The sequence below is a fragment of the Hyla sarda genome, chromosome 5 (genome assembly GCF_029499605.1).
Source record: "Hyla sarda isolate aHylSar1 chromosome 5, aHylSar1.hap1, whole genome shotgun sequence".
Classification (NCBI taxonomy): domain Eukaryota; kingdom Metazoa; phylum Chordata; class Amphibia; order Anura; family Hylidae; genus Hyla; species Hyla sarda.
Genome location: NC_079193.1, coordinates 359,690,783 through 359,705,837, shown reverse-complemented (window position 1 = coordinate 359,705,837; position 15,055 = coordinate 359,690,783). Strand labels below are relative to the sequence as shown.

At 46.6% G+C, this 15,055-nt stretch overlaps 1 protein-coding gene across 2 annotated transcripts in view; it reads right to left on the bottom strand.

The window, feature by feature from the left end:
- The window catches only part of NSMCE2 (NSE2 (MMS21) homolog, SMC5-SMC6 complex SUMO ligase), a 335,532-nt gene that overhangs the window by 200,323 nt on the left and 120,154 nt on the right, over positions 1–15,055 (bottom strand). For both annotated transcript variants that reach the window (XM_056522743.1, XM_056522742.1), the window contains exon 3: positions 11,149–11,255. In XM_056522743.1, coding sequence (XP_056378718.1) covers positions 11,149–11,255 — 107 coding nt within the window. The remainder of the gene's footprint in view (positions 1–11,148; positions 11,256–15,055) is intronic.

The following is a 15,055-nucleotide window of genomic DNA, read 5'->3' as shown; positions in this document are numbered from 1 at the left end:
TAACCTATTTTTTTGTATCATTTTCATAATCAAGATTACCTATTTTTATACATGGTCCGTTTGAGTGCTATTTAAAGGGGTACTACGGTGGAAAACATTTTTTTTTTTTTATCAACTGGTGCCAGAAAGTTAAACAGATAAACAGAAAAAATCTTTATCCTTCAAGTACTTATTATTGGCTGTATATTACAGAGAAAGTTCTTTTGTTTTTGGATTTCTTTTTTTTTCTGTCCACAGTGCCCTCTGCTGACACCTCTGTCTGTATCAGGAACTGTCCAGAGCAGGATAGGTTTGCTATGGGGATTTGCTCTTGTTCTGAACAGTTCCTGATACGGACAGAGGTGTCAGCAGAGAGCACTGTGGACAGACAAAAAAAAAGGAAATCCAAAAACAAAAAGAACATACAGCCACTAATAAATACTGGAAGAATAAAGATTTTTTTAATAGAAGTAACTTACAAATCTGTTTAACTTTCTGGCACCAGTTAATTAAAAAAACAAACAATGTTTTCCATCAGAGTACCCCTTTAAAGACCACTCAAAAACAGACCAAATGTAAAAGTAGGTAATCTTTATTGTGATAATGATACAAATAATAGTACTGGAAGGATAAAGATTTTTTTATAGAAGTAATTTACAAATCTGTTTAACTTTCTGGCAACAGTTGATAAAAATGTTTGTTTCCACTGGAGTACCCCTTTAAGGTAGATTTATATAGTGGTTTTAAGCACCATAGGACTTTATCATTTGGATGTATCCCTTCTTTATGTTGGTGGTAGTTATTGTAAGACATCTTTGTTTTATACACTTGTGCGCTCTATACAGTATAGCAGTGTTTCCCAACCAGGGTGCCTCCAGGTGTTGCAAAACTACAACTCCCAGCATGCCTGGACAGCCGAAGGCTGTCCAGGCATGCTGAGAGTTGTAGTTTTGCAAAATCTGGAGGCACCCTGGTTGGGAATCACTGCAGTATAGGAAAAAAAAAAAAAAAGGATTGATGCTGATTTTGTACGTTTACCCCGACAAACAGATTATGACCAGTCTATAATTTTAATAGTCGGTTTATTTGAACAGTGAGACAGAGAATAATTTAGAATTAATTAGCTTTTTAGCAAGATTTCTGGCTCCCAGGTGTCTTTCACACAGGTAAGGAGCTGAGATTAGGAGCACTCTCCTAACAGGACCTGATGTGTATAAATGTCATGGGGCCTTTAAAAAGAGATTTGGTGCGACCCCTGGCTCACGCCTGCTCGATTCCGGGTGGTCCTGATTACTGTAGCTGGCACTAATAGCCGGCATGCAATGTTCACGCCCCCTCCCTAGAACTTGCATTGAGTGGGCGTGGCCGTGATGTCACGAGCGTGGCGTGGCCGCGATAGGGTGTAAGATGTCTAGGGGCAGAGTACCCCTTTAAATACAGCATGGAACCTGATAGTTGCCAGATTATTAGTAGTTCTGAATAGTCATATAATTGGGCATCCTGAAAAGAAAGGCCAGGATAAAATGTTAATGCATAACATGCAGCTATGACTTTATTCCATGGAGAGTCCAAAATTCCATGTGGCATTGTCCGTCTGAGCTGATACCATGTAGTTAATAGCCTGGTTTACACGACTGGTAGCGGTGATAGATAATGACAGTAATGCTTTTCCTGTAACCAAATCGCCTGTTAGTAACCTGTCAGGAATGCACTTACTGGCCTGTGGGGCATTTCCCGTAATACAGCTCATCCTACATTTATTGGCTTAAAATGACGGATTTCATTAAAGTACTTCTCTAGAATCAACCAGAATGATTTTTCTTGACGTACCCTGGACCGCAGATTAAGAACACTCCGGTACCCCTGACTCAGCACCTGATGGAGCCTTTAATGGGCCCATGACCGGGTTCTGTAGATGAAACGAGGCGTTATGGTGACTCCTGCCATCTGACCTCTGATAAAGTCTCTGCAATAGTCACAGTGAGCAAATATGAAGGATAGAGCAGCACTATGGAAGCACTAAGACTATGTTCAGATTAAGCGCTATATGATGTGTGCATATATACCATGGTTTACCCATAGAGATGAATAGACCAAATATATTATCTGCTACTACCTGTTTTACTCTGTAGGCCATAATAGAGAAAAGCCACAACAAACCTGTAATAGAGCCAGCTACAGCGACCCTGTAATAGAGCCATCTACAGAGACCCTGTAATAGAGCCATCTACAGCGATCCTGTAATAGAGCCATCTACAGAGACCCTGTAATAGAGCCAGCTACAGCGACCCTGTAATAGAGCCATCTACAGAGACCCTGTAATAGAGCCATCTACAGAGACCCTGTAATAGAGCCAGCTACAGCGACCCTGTAATATAGCCAGCTACAGCGACCCTGTAATAGAGCCATCTACAGCGACCATGTAATAGAGCCATCTACAGCGACCCTGTAATAGAGCCATCTACAGAGACCCTGTAATAGAGCCAACTACAGCGACCCTGTAATAGAGCCAGCTACAGCGACCCTGTAATAGAGCCAACTACAGCGACCCTGTAATAGAGCCATCTACAGAGACCCTGTAATAGAGCCAGCTACAGCGACCCTGTAATAGAGCCAGCTACAGCGACCCTGCAATAGAGCCATCTACAGCGACCCTGTAATAGAGCCATCTACAGCGACCCTGTAATAGAGCCATCTACAGCGACCCTGTAATAGAGCCATCTACAGAGACCCTGTAATAGAGCCAGCTACAGTGACCCTGTAATAGAGCCATCTACAGCGACCATGTAATAGAGCCATCTACAGAGACCCTGTAATACAGCCATCTACAGAGACCCTGTAATAGAGCCATCTACAGCGACCCTGTAATAGAGCCAGCTACAGCGACCCTGTAATAGCGCCATCTACAGCGACCCTGTAATAGAGCCAGCTACAGCGACCCTGTAATAGAGCCATCTACAGCGACCCTGTAATAGAGCCAGCTACAGCGACCCTGTAATAGAGCCACCTACAGAGACCCTGTAATAGAGCCAGCTACAGCGACCCTGTAATAGAGCCATCTACAGAGACCCTGTAATAGAGCCAGCTACAGCGACCCTGTAATAGAGCCAGCTACAGCGACCCTGTAATAGAGCCATCTACAGCGACCATGTAATAGAGCCATCTACAGCGACCCTGTAATAGAGCCATCTACAGAGACCCTGTAATAGAGCCAACTACAGCGACCCTGTAATAGAGCCAGCTACAGCGACCCTGTAATAGAGCCAACTACAGCGACCCTGTAATAGAGCCAGCTACAGCGACCCTGTAATAGAGCCATCTACAGAGACCCTGTAATAGAGCCAGCTACAGCGACCCTGTAATAGAGCCAGCTACAGCGACCCTGTAATAGAGCCATCTACAGAGACCCTGTAATAGAGCCAGCTACAGAGACCCTGTAATAAAGCCAGCTACAGCGACCCTGTAATATAGCCAGCTACAGCGACCCTGTAATAGAGCCATCTACAGAGACCCTGTAATAGAGCCATCTACAGAGACCCTGTAATAGAGCCAGCTACAGTGACCCTGTAATAGAGCCATCTACAGCGACCATGTAATAGAGCCATCTACAGAGACCCTGTAATACAGCCATCTACAGAGACCCTGTAATAGAGCCAGCCACAGCGACCCTGTAATAGAGCAAGCTACAGCGACCCTGTAATAGAGCCATCTACAGCGATCCTGTAATAGAGCCATCTACAGCGATCCTGTAATAGAGCCAGCTACAGCGACCCTGTAGTAGAGCCATCTACAGCGACCCTGTAATAGAGCCACCTACAGCGACCCTGTAATAGAGCCACCTACAGCGACCCTGTAATAGAGCCATCTACAGCGACCCTGTAATAGAGCCATCTACAGCGACCCTGTAATAGAGCCAGCTACAGCGACCCTGTAATAGAGCCAGCTACAGCGACCCTGTAATAGAGCCACCTACAGCGACCCTGTAATAGAGCCACCTACAGCGACCCTGTAATAGAGCCATCTACAGCGACCCTGTAATAGAGCCATCTACAGCGACCCTGTAATAGAGCCAGCTACAGCGACCCTGTAATAGAGCCAGCTACAGCGACCCTGTAATAGAGCCAGCTACAGTGACCCTGTAATAGAGCCAGCTACAGCGACCCTGTAATAGAGCCATCTACAGAGACCCTGTAATAGAGCCAGCTACAGCGACCCTGTAATAGAGCCAGCTACAGCGACCCTGTAATAGAGCCATCTACAGCGACCATGTAATAGAGCCATCTACAGCGACCCTGTAATAGAGCCATCTACAGAGACCCTGTAATAGAGCCAACTACAGCGACCCTGTAATAGAGCCAGCTACAGCGACCCTGTAATAGAGCCAACTACAGCGACCCTGTAATAGAGCCAGCTACAGCGACCCTGTAATAGAGCCATCTACAGAGACCCTGTAATAGAGCCATCTACAGTGACCGTGTAATAGAGCCAGCTACAGCGACCCTGTAATAAAGCCAACTACAGAGACCCTGTAATAGAGCCAGCTACAGAGACCCTGTAATAGAGCCAGCCACCGAGACCCTGTAATAGAGCAATCTACAGCGACCCTGTAATAGAGCCACCTACCGAGACCCTGTAATAGAGCCATCTACAGCGACCCTGTAATAGAGCCATCTACAGCGACCCTGTAATAGAGCCATCTACAGTGACCGTGTAATAGAGCCGGCTACAGTGACCCTGTAATAGAGCCAACTACAGTAATAGACACACATACACACGTATCAAGGAAACCTGTAGTCAAGGTCTGATCAGAACAAGGTTTTCATTTGGGTGAAGCCTAAACTGTCTGACCTTACACTATATCAGGGCATCAATGGAGACATGTGCAGCAGTAATAGACAGAGGGAGTTATATAGGTATAGGAAGAGAAGCGGCAGAGATATAACTGACAGCCTTATGGTGATCATCATTATATGCAATGATACAGGACACATAAGAATTCAAGGCATGACTCTTAGCAGCGAGAAAACTATTCAGATTGCACAATAGGCAATAACAGCACAAGTCATCATATGACCCGCCACACTATACTAACCAGATCAGGGCCACATTAGGCTTCTGTTCTTTATTTCAGTAGAGCTTACATTTCTCTCATTTTTTTTCTCATATCACGTAACCTTCCATTTGGAATTCATTTTGAACCTTCCCCCACTCAGGTCAAAGATTTAGTTTGCTGACGTAATCCTGTATCTAAATATACTGGCCAAGGCAGGGGGGGGGCATATTGCTATCCCCCCTTTTGGGTCTTTGCCGAGCTCTTTGCTTGGCTCTATGCAGTGGGTCAATGCTTGGCTCTATGCAGTGGGTCATTGCTTGGCTCTATGCAGTGGGTCATTGCTTGGCTCTATGCAGTGGGTCATTGCTTGGCTCTATGCAGTGGGTCATTGCTTGGCTCTATGCAGTGGGTCATTGCTTGGCTCTATGCAGTGGGTCATTGCTTGGCTCTATGCAGTGGGTCATTGCTTGGCTCTATGCAGTGGGTCATTGCTTGGCTCTATGCAGTGGGTCATTGCTTGGCTCTATGCAGTGGGTCATTGCTTGGCTCTATGCAGTGGGTCATTGCTTGGCTCTATGCAGTGGGTCATTGCTTGGCTCTATGCAGTGGGTCATTGCTTGGCTCTATGCAGTGGGTCATTGCTTGGCTCTATGCAGTGGGTCTTTGCTTGGCTCTATGCAGTGGGTCTTTGCTTGGCTCTATGCAGTGGGTCTTTGCTTGGCTCTATGCAGTGGGTCATTGCTTGGCTCTATGCAGTGGGTCATTGCTTGGCTCTATGCAGTGGGTCATTGCTTGGCTCTACGCAGTGGGTCATTGCTTGGCTCTACGCAGTGGGTCATTGCTTGGCTCTACGCAGTGGGTCATTGCTTGGCTCTATGCAGTGGGTCATTGCTTGGCTCTATGCAGTGGGTCATTGCTTGGCTCTATGCAGTGGGTCATTGCTTGGCTCTATGCAGTGGGTCATTGCTTGGCTCTATGCAGTGGGTCATTGCTTGGCTCTATGCAGTGGGTCATTGCTTGGCTTTATGCAGTGGGTCATTGCTTTGCTCTATGCAGTGGGTCATTGCTTGGCTCTATGCAGTGGGTCATTGTTTGGCTCTATGCAGTGGGTCATTGCTTGGCTCTATGCAGTGGGTCATTGCTTGGCTCTATGCAGTGGGTCATTGCTTGGCTCTATGCAGTGGGTCTTTGCTTGGCTCTATGCAGTGGGTCATTGTTTGGCTCTATGCAGTGGGTCATTGCTTGGCTCTATGCAGTGGGTCATTGCTTGGCTCTATGCAGTGGGTCATTGCTTGGCTCTATGCAGTGGGTCTTTGCTTGGCTCTATGCAGTGGGTCTTTGCTTGGCTCTATGCAGTGGGTCATTGCTTGGGTCTATGCAGTGGGTCATTGCTTGGCTCTATGCAGTGGGTCATTGCTTGGCTCTATGCAGTGGGTCTTTGCTTGGCTCTATGCAGTGGGTCTTTGCTTGGCTCTATGCAGTGGGTCATTGCTTGGCTCTATGCAGTGGGCCATTGCTTGGCTCTATGCAGTGGGTTTTTGACAAGCTCTTTGCTGAACTCTATGCAGTGGTTCTTTTCTGCTCTCTTTGCAGTGGGTCTTTGACCTTTGCTGAGCTCTTTATAGTGGATCTTTGCTTTTTACAGTAGGTCTTTGCTTTTCGCTGAGCTCTTTGAAGTGTTTTTTTGCTGAGTTCTGTACAGTGGATCTTTGCTGAGCTTTTTGCAGAGGGTATTTCCTTTTGGCTGAGCTCTTTACAGTGGATCTTTGAGCTCTTTACAGTGGATCTTTGCTCTTTGCTGAGCTCTGTACAGTGGATCTTTGCTCTTTCCTGAGCTCTTTATAGTGGATCTTTGCTCTTTCCTGAGCTCTTTATAGTGGATCTTTGCTCTTTGCAGTGAGTCTTTGCTGAGCTCTTTGCAGTGGATCTTTGCTCTTTCCTGAGCTCAGTACAGTGGATCTTTGCTCTTTCCTGAGCTCTGTACAGTGGATCTTTGCTCTTTCCTGAGCTCTTTACAGTGGATCTTTGCTGAGCTCTTTGCAGTGGATCTTTGCTGAGCTCTTTGCAGTGGATCTTTGCTCTTTGCTGAGCTCTTTGCTGAGCTCTTTGCAGTGGATCTTTGCTGAGCTCTTTGCAGTGGATCTTTGCTCTTTGCGGAGCTCTTTGCAGTGGATCTTTGCTCTTTGCTGAGCTCTGTACAGTGGATCTTTGCTCTTTGATGAGCTCTGTACAGTGGATCTTTGCTCTTTGCTGAGCTCTGTACAGTGGATCTTTGCTCTTTGCTGAGCTCTTTACAGTGGATCTTTGCTGAGCTCTTTGCAGTGGATCTTTGCTGAGCTCTTTGCAGTGGATCTTTGCTCTTTGCTGAGCTCTTTGCAGTGGATCTTTGCTGAGCTCTTTGCAGTGGATCTTTGCTCTTTGCTGAGCTCTTTGCAGTGGATCTTTGTTGAATCTTTTGCAAGGTATAGTTGCTCTTTGCAATAGGCCACTAGGCCAATATGGCCTCCGAAGGTTGCACAGAGTTCTTAGTTCCCACGTGGAGGGAGTGTCTACAACAAAAGTGGGTTAAGTCATTTCACAAATGTCATTGTGACCTGTATTTCTGATCACCAGCAATGACACAAACCATCAAAAACATCAGGACAGACCGGATTCTTTCAAGCACCGCTGACATTTACAGAGAACATCTGCATGCCTGCTGACAACACTGGTTCCCATCATAACCTGCCTATACACAGGGCATTTCTTAGAAACCAAGAGCTGTAGGTGGAGCATGTTATTATCCAGGGTGGATATTACACAATACTGAACAATGACGGCTATTGTAAACTACTCAGATATAATGAGACACAGATGTAATGTAGCCTGGAACATAAGAGCTGACACTCTAAAGCAACGTTCTACAAGCTTTGATTCTTCAACTGTTGCAAATCTACAACTCCCACCACGTCCTGACACCTGTAGTTTTGCATTAGCTGGAGTGGCAATGGTTGGGGTTCACTATCCTACAGTATAAGGGAAAGGGAAGAAGGTGTCTTAGAAAATTTTCTATGAAGACCACAAATGAAAACCAGACACTTGGTAAAGGAATACTTCTCCTTTTTGATATTATAATTGTTGCAATTCTGCTGGCATTTGTAAGGGTGAATGGATACATTATATGTATATTTGTAATATACATTGATTAAAAAATGTGTACATTATTGGGTGAAAAAATGCTGTCTCTCCAGCTATTGCCTGTGTGTGTCTATGAGGAGTCCAAATACAGGAAGTGAGGGCAGGATAAGCAGGGCTCTGTGCAGGCTCCTGGAATGTCAATCATCCTGCTGTGTGAGCCAGGGGCGTGTCATAGAGCCTCAGTGCACAGAGCCCTGCTTGTCCTCAGGTACAGAGCCCTGCTTGTCCTCAGTGTACAGATCCCTGCTCGTCCTCAGTGTACAGAGCCCTGCTCGTCCTCAGTGTACAGAGCCCCGCTCGTCCTCAGTGTACAGGGCCCCGCTCGTCCTCAGTGTACAGGGCCCCGCTCGTCCTCAGTGTACAGGGCCCCGCTCGTCCTCAGTGTACAGGGCCCCGCTCGTCCTCAGTGTACAGGGCCTCGCTCGTCCTCAGTGTACAGGGCCCCCGCTCGTCCTCAGTGTACAGGGCCCCGCTCGTCCTCAGTGTACAGGGCCCCGCTCGTCCTCAGTGTACAGGGCCCCGCTCGTCCTCAGTGTACAGGGCCCCGCTCGTCCTCAGTGTACAGGGCCCCGCTCGTCCTCAGTGTACAGGGCCCCGCTCGTCCTCAGTGTACAGGGCCCCGCTCGTCCTCAGTGTACAGGGCCCCGCTCGTCCTCAGTGTACAGGGCCCCGCTCGTCCTCAGTGTACAGGGCCCCGCTCGTCCTCAGTGTACAGGGCCCCGCTCGTCCTCAGTGTACAGGGCCCCGCTCGTCCTCAGTGTACAGGGCCCCGCTCGTCCTCAGTGTCTCAGTGTACAGGGCCCCGCTCGTCCTCAGTGTACAGGGCCCCGCTCGTCCTCAGTGTACAGAGCCCCGCTTGTCCTCAGTGTACAGAGCCCCGCTTGTCCTCAGTGTACAGAGCCCCGCTTGTCCTCAGTGTACAGAGCCCCGCTTGTCCTCAGTGTACAGAGCCCCGCTTGTCCTCAGTGTACAGAGCCCCGCTTGTCCTCAGTGTACAGAGCCCCGCTTGTCCTCAGTGTACAGAGCCCCGCTTGTCCTCAGTGTACAGAGCCCCGCTTGTCCTCAGTGTACAGAGCCCCGCTTGTCCTCAGTGTACAGAGCCCCGCTTGTCCTCAGTGTACAGAGTCCCGCTTGTCCTCAGTGTACAGAGCCCCGCTTGTCCTCAGTGTACAGAGCCCCGCTTGTCCTCAGTGTACAGAGCCCTGCTTCTCCACCCACACTTCCTGTATTTGGACACCTCACAGAGAAACACAGACAATAGCTGTAGGGACAAAAATATACACACATTTTTAACCAATGTATATTATATATATACATATAATGGTATTATCTACATTATATAAAAAGTTTTTGTTGACGACAGGTACACTTTAAGTAACCACAGCACCTTCATTGTTAATAAACAGTGCCATACATCCTACTGTGGTAGTGTCTAGTACTGCAGTTTATCACTTGAATAGGACTGACCTGCAATGCGAGGCAATGAAGCCTTGCAGAATAAGCCACTGTGCCTTTGTAAACAATGAAGGTGCCCTTCATAGTGCTGATCACTGGGGATTCAGGAGGCTGGATCTCATTTGAAACATTATAAAAAAAATAAGTCCTCACAAAAGGTGACCAGGAACCTTTAAAGGGGTACTCCGCTGCCCCAGCATTCAGAACATTTTGTTCTGAACGCTTGGCGCAGGTGGCGTGGGTGTGACCACGCCCCCTTGTGACATCACACCCCCTCAATGTAAGTCTATGAGAGGGGGCGTGGCAGCTGTCACGCCCCCTCCCATAGACTTTCATTGAGGGTGCGTGGTGTGATGTCACAAGAGGTGAGGCAGTGATGTCGCAACATCACCGCCCACACCCAGCGTCCCTTGGATAGGGGATAAGATGTCTAGGGGCAGAGTACCCCTTTAAAGAATGTACTTTTCAATCAAAGTGTACAAGGAAATGCCCATCACCACCTGCCCTCCTTGCAACTTCAGTGCTGCGTAAAATCCACAAAAAAAACCTTAAACTTGCAAGGTTCCAATGTCACAATCTTGTCTCTCAACTGTTGCTGGCAGATCATGCTGTTTTTTTGTTTTTTAAATGACAGGTACACTTTAAGGAAATAATATTTATCATTAAATAAAAGAACAAAAATAAAAAAATAAATCAATTGTTTCCTATATTTATATATCTCTATCTAGGCCAAATAATGTGGTTACCATTAGGGTACATTCACACGAGCAGACACACATCGTATTTTACACTGCGGATCCGCCACTGAAGGACCTCTGCATGTTGGCTTTACATGTGCCTGCTCGGAGCGGCAATACGCCGCTGTGAGCTGACACACTGCATTGTGCGAGTAACAGTGCACATGTGCAGTATACTCCCACATCGCGGCAGCTCTCGGCCTAGCTCATGGAACAAGGGGAAGCGGCTGCGATGTGTGCAAGTACACTGCGCACGCGCGGCGACTCGCACATCGCTTCAGTGTGTCTGCTCGCAGTGGCGCATTGCCGCTCGAAGTAGGCACTAGTAAAGCCACCATGCAGTGGACCTTCAGTAGCGGATCTGAAGTGTTAAAATACACTGTGGGTTCGCTCGTGTGAACGTACACTTATAGTGTAGAGGTGGTTACCCAGCTTTCTTAGTCTTCTGATAAACTATTCCATATAATGTTTCACCAGGATTTTCCAGAAAATAAAGCCGGGTGACCTATCAGTGTTCAAATTGGTTGTCTATCAAATTTCCCAAAAAGATGCAAAAACTAATAGACTAAACAAATACTTTTTCACAGCTAGACAAGTACAATACTTCTTGCACTTGTCGCCATTGCCGGCGCTCAGGTTACAGACTGACTTGTACTTACCAGTTCCAGGTTCAAGTAAAGGCAATGCAGTAAATTATAAATAGAATAAACCTAAGAAAAATCACCAAACGTCCCCCCTATTCCTTACCTTCCGCATGGTTTCCTCCACTGCACCCAAATACTGGTTCAGATCCCTGTTTAGTGCAGCATATTGCAGCATTACAGATTCCATCTCATCCACGTGTGAGGCATCACCTGTCAAGAGATACAAGGATAGGTCAGGTTATTCATAGGATGGTTTCTAATCCCTTGCTTCATCAGGTCATGTTAACATAACATACAGACGTACTTTATATACATGTACACATTTGAAAAAGTGCGGGAAAAGGAGCGTAATAGTGACGTCACTTAATTGCCGGATGTGGTGTATCGGCCGTAGCATCGCATCCCGGCAATGACACTGTCAGGTACATGAGACATCACTAGTACTGTGTTTCCCCGAAAATACACCCTTCCCCGAAAATAGGCCCTAGCTGGATTATCGGGGTGGGCTGCAATATAAGCCCTACCCCGAAAATAAGACCTAGACCAGTGGTCTCCAACCTGCGGACCTCCAGATGTTGCAAATGTTTGCAACATCTGGAGGTCCGCAGGTTGAAGACCACTGACCTAGACAATGCCCGGGCTGCAAATATTAAAAAACAAACATTAACTTACCTTCGTCCTCCGTTGCTAAGGAACCGGCCTCACTGTCCTCCCTGCGGTCCTGGTGTTGGGACGTCACAGAGCCTTCAGCCTATCACCGGCCGCAGCGATGTCCCGCCTCGGCCGATGATAGGCTGAGCCCACTGTCATGTAAGAAGCCGGCCGGTGATAGGCTGAAGGCTCTGTGACGTCCCAACACCAGGAAGCAGCAAGAACCATGAGGCCGGTGCCTTAGCAACGGGGGAACTGAGGATGAAGGTAAGTTAAAGTTTGTTTTTTAATATTTGCAGCCCGGGCACAGGAATACGAAGTACAGCGCAGCGGCTGATAATTATTTGGCAGGGGGGAGAGAAGCTGCGCTCGCGGGTGACAAACGATAAGTCCCCCGATGTGGGGTGCAGCGCTGGGCTGATAAACCGGCAGGGGGGATAGGGGAGGGATGTTGGGGGGCAGAGCTGCGCCCATCACATGATGATAATGGGGGAGGGGGTGTACATACCGTGGATCCGCCATGTTGTTCAATGTACATACTGTACCTTAAATAAATAAGCCCTACCCTGAAAATAAGCCGTAGTGTGTTTTTTGTGACTAAAATTAATATAAGACCCGGTCTTATTTTCAGAGAAACACGGCATTTGTTAGTATTCATTAATATTTGTTGGTAAAGAACAGTAAGCAGCTTAGAGAATACTACAAATGTGATGAAGAATGAAAAATATAAAAGTAAGAAGATGCCGTAGCATGGATGGAATAGATGTAAAAGATGCATCGGTATTGGTGAAAGGATTCATCGACTCCTGTGTATTTCTTGTATTAGTTTTATTGAATCATGCGTGTTGTGGCAGCATAATGCGGTGGCATAGAGAAGAGAGGAGATACATCAGACTGAATGAAAGGATGCAGCGGCATAGTGTCTTGGTTATTATGTAGCAGCATGATGTGTACCGTAGTGGCATAATGTGATACATTGGCAAGATGAAAAAGTGCATCGGCATGGAGTCTTAGTTTTATATAGAGATAGACAATAGGGGATCCAGCTTCTCAGCAGAAAAAAACTTAAAATTCAAGCTTTAATGGAATAATTTTAAACATGGAGAATCCATAGATAAAAACATACACGCCGACACGTTTCGAGCTTAATTCAAGCTCTTAGTCATGGTCAGTCCATTCATTCTTGGTCTGTATGGTGAGTGAGAGGAGTTGCATTATCCTGTTTTTTTTGCTTCATAGTTTTATATAGCAGCAAAATGTGTGCTGCAGTAACCTGATGTGTACCATATACTGTATATACTCGAGTATAAGCCGGGTTTTTCAGCACTATTTTTCGTGCTGAAAACGCCCCCTCGGCTTATACTCGAGTGAACAAAAAAACTTTTCTGGCTTTAGCTGTGAGGGGATGGTCCCGGCCGTGCATCTCCGCCTGTCAATCCCTTCAGATCAGTGGTCTTCAACCTGTGGACCTCAGATGTTGCAAAACTACAACTCCCAGCATGCCCGGACAGCCATCGGCTGGGAAGGAAGGGTGAGCTGGTCCGGGCCATCTATGCTACAGGGACCGTCCGATGGGGAGGGATAGTCTTTCCGGGCTGTCCATCTTCACCGGGAGGCCCTCTTCTCTGCTCCAGGCCTGCCCCGGACTAGTGACGTTGCCTTGACGACGACGCGCAGGGACGTCCGGTGCGCATGAACATCCCTGCCCGGTGGCGTCAATGCAGTGTCACTAGTTCGGGGCCGGCCAGGAGCGGAGAAGAGGGCCTCCCGGTTAAGATGGACAGCCCGGAATGACTAATCCTCCCCACCGGACGGTCCCTGCAGCATAGATGACCGAATTTGGATGGCCCGGACCAGCTCACCCTTCCTTTTCACCGAGGGGAGGTGAGTAGAAAATTAAAGGGGGTCTGGATGATGATGAAGGCCCGGACAGGCGATGATGATGAAGGGGGGGGGATGATGACAGGGGGATGATGACAGGGTGATAATGACAGGGTGATGATGACGGGGGTGTTAATGACGGGGGTCTGGATGATGACAGGGGGGATGATGACATGGGGAGATGATGAATTTCCCACTAGGCTTATAGTTGAGTCAATAACTTTTCCTGGGTTTTTGGGTTAAATTAGGGGTAGAGATGAGCGAACTTACAGTAAATTCGATTCGTCACGAACTTCTCGGCTCGGCGGTCGCTAACTTTTCCTGCATAAATTAGTTCAGCTTTCCGGTGCTCCGGTGGGCTGGAAAAGGTGGATACAGTCCTAGTAGACTCTTTCCTAGGACTGTTTCCACCTTTTCCAGCCCACAGGAGCACCTGAAAGCTGAACTAATTTATGCAGGAAAAGTCATCAACTGCCGAGCCGAGAAGTTCGTGACGAATAGAATTTACTGTAAGTTCGCTCATCTCTAATTAGGGGCCTCAGCTTATATTCGGGATGGCTTATACTCGAGTATTTCCGGTATGTAAAAATATATATGAAAATGCCATACAAGGGTATATTGCACAGAAGAGTAGACATAGTTACTACTAGAAACAGCAGCTGCCGTAGTGGGCAGAGAAATAAACGTTTGATGCGAAAAGAGTGTGTGCCGTAACGGCATGTCGAATATATAGCAGCATAATGTGTACCATGTAATATAATATAATCTAAAAAAAAAAATATATATATATATATAGTATATGACATATTAAAAGGTATATAGAAGATATATACACAGAGAGACATGATAAAAGCAGCTTGTGTGATATATGACACAATAAGAGGTACCGTATATACAAGATAAAATAATAATAATGAAAGCTGGGAACAGCAGCTTCTATATGGCGAGAAATGGATTAGCAGCAAATTGGTAATTACAAATTATTCGTCATATGGCACAATGTTGTACCATAAAATAATAAAAAGTATATACGAACTAGAGACAGTAGTCGCCATATCATGGAAAAAATAAAAATGTAGAATGTAAAAATGGTCCAAATTATATTATAAATTATACGTGGATGGGCTTCTGTATCTCATATTGGAAGTACGGGTTTATGCATGAGGAATATATCTCATGCTGAAGATGTATGCATATGCAACACCCTCCGGGGGTCTAGGATTTCCATAATGATCATGATATAAGCTCATCAGCTGATGTGGTACCTGATGAGAGGATGGATAGATATTTGTTAAAGGGGTATTCCAGGATTTTTTATTTTATTTTTTGGACTATGCTACAGGGGCTGTGAAGTTAGTGTAGTCCATAATATAGTGTCTGTACCTGTGTGTGACGGTTTTCTCACAATTCTTCTGTGATTTTCACCCCAATATTTATTTTTACAAGCAAACAAAATGACTGTTGTCTCAGATTTTTCC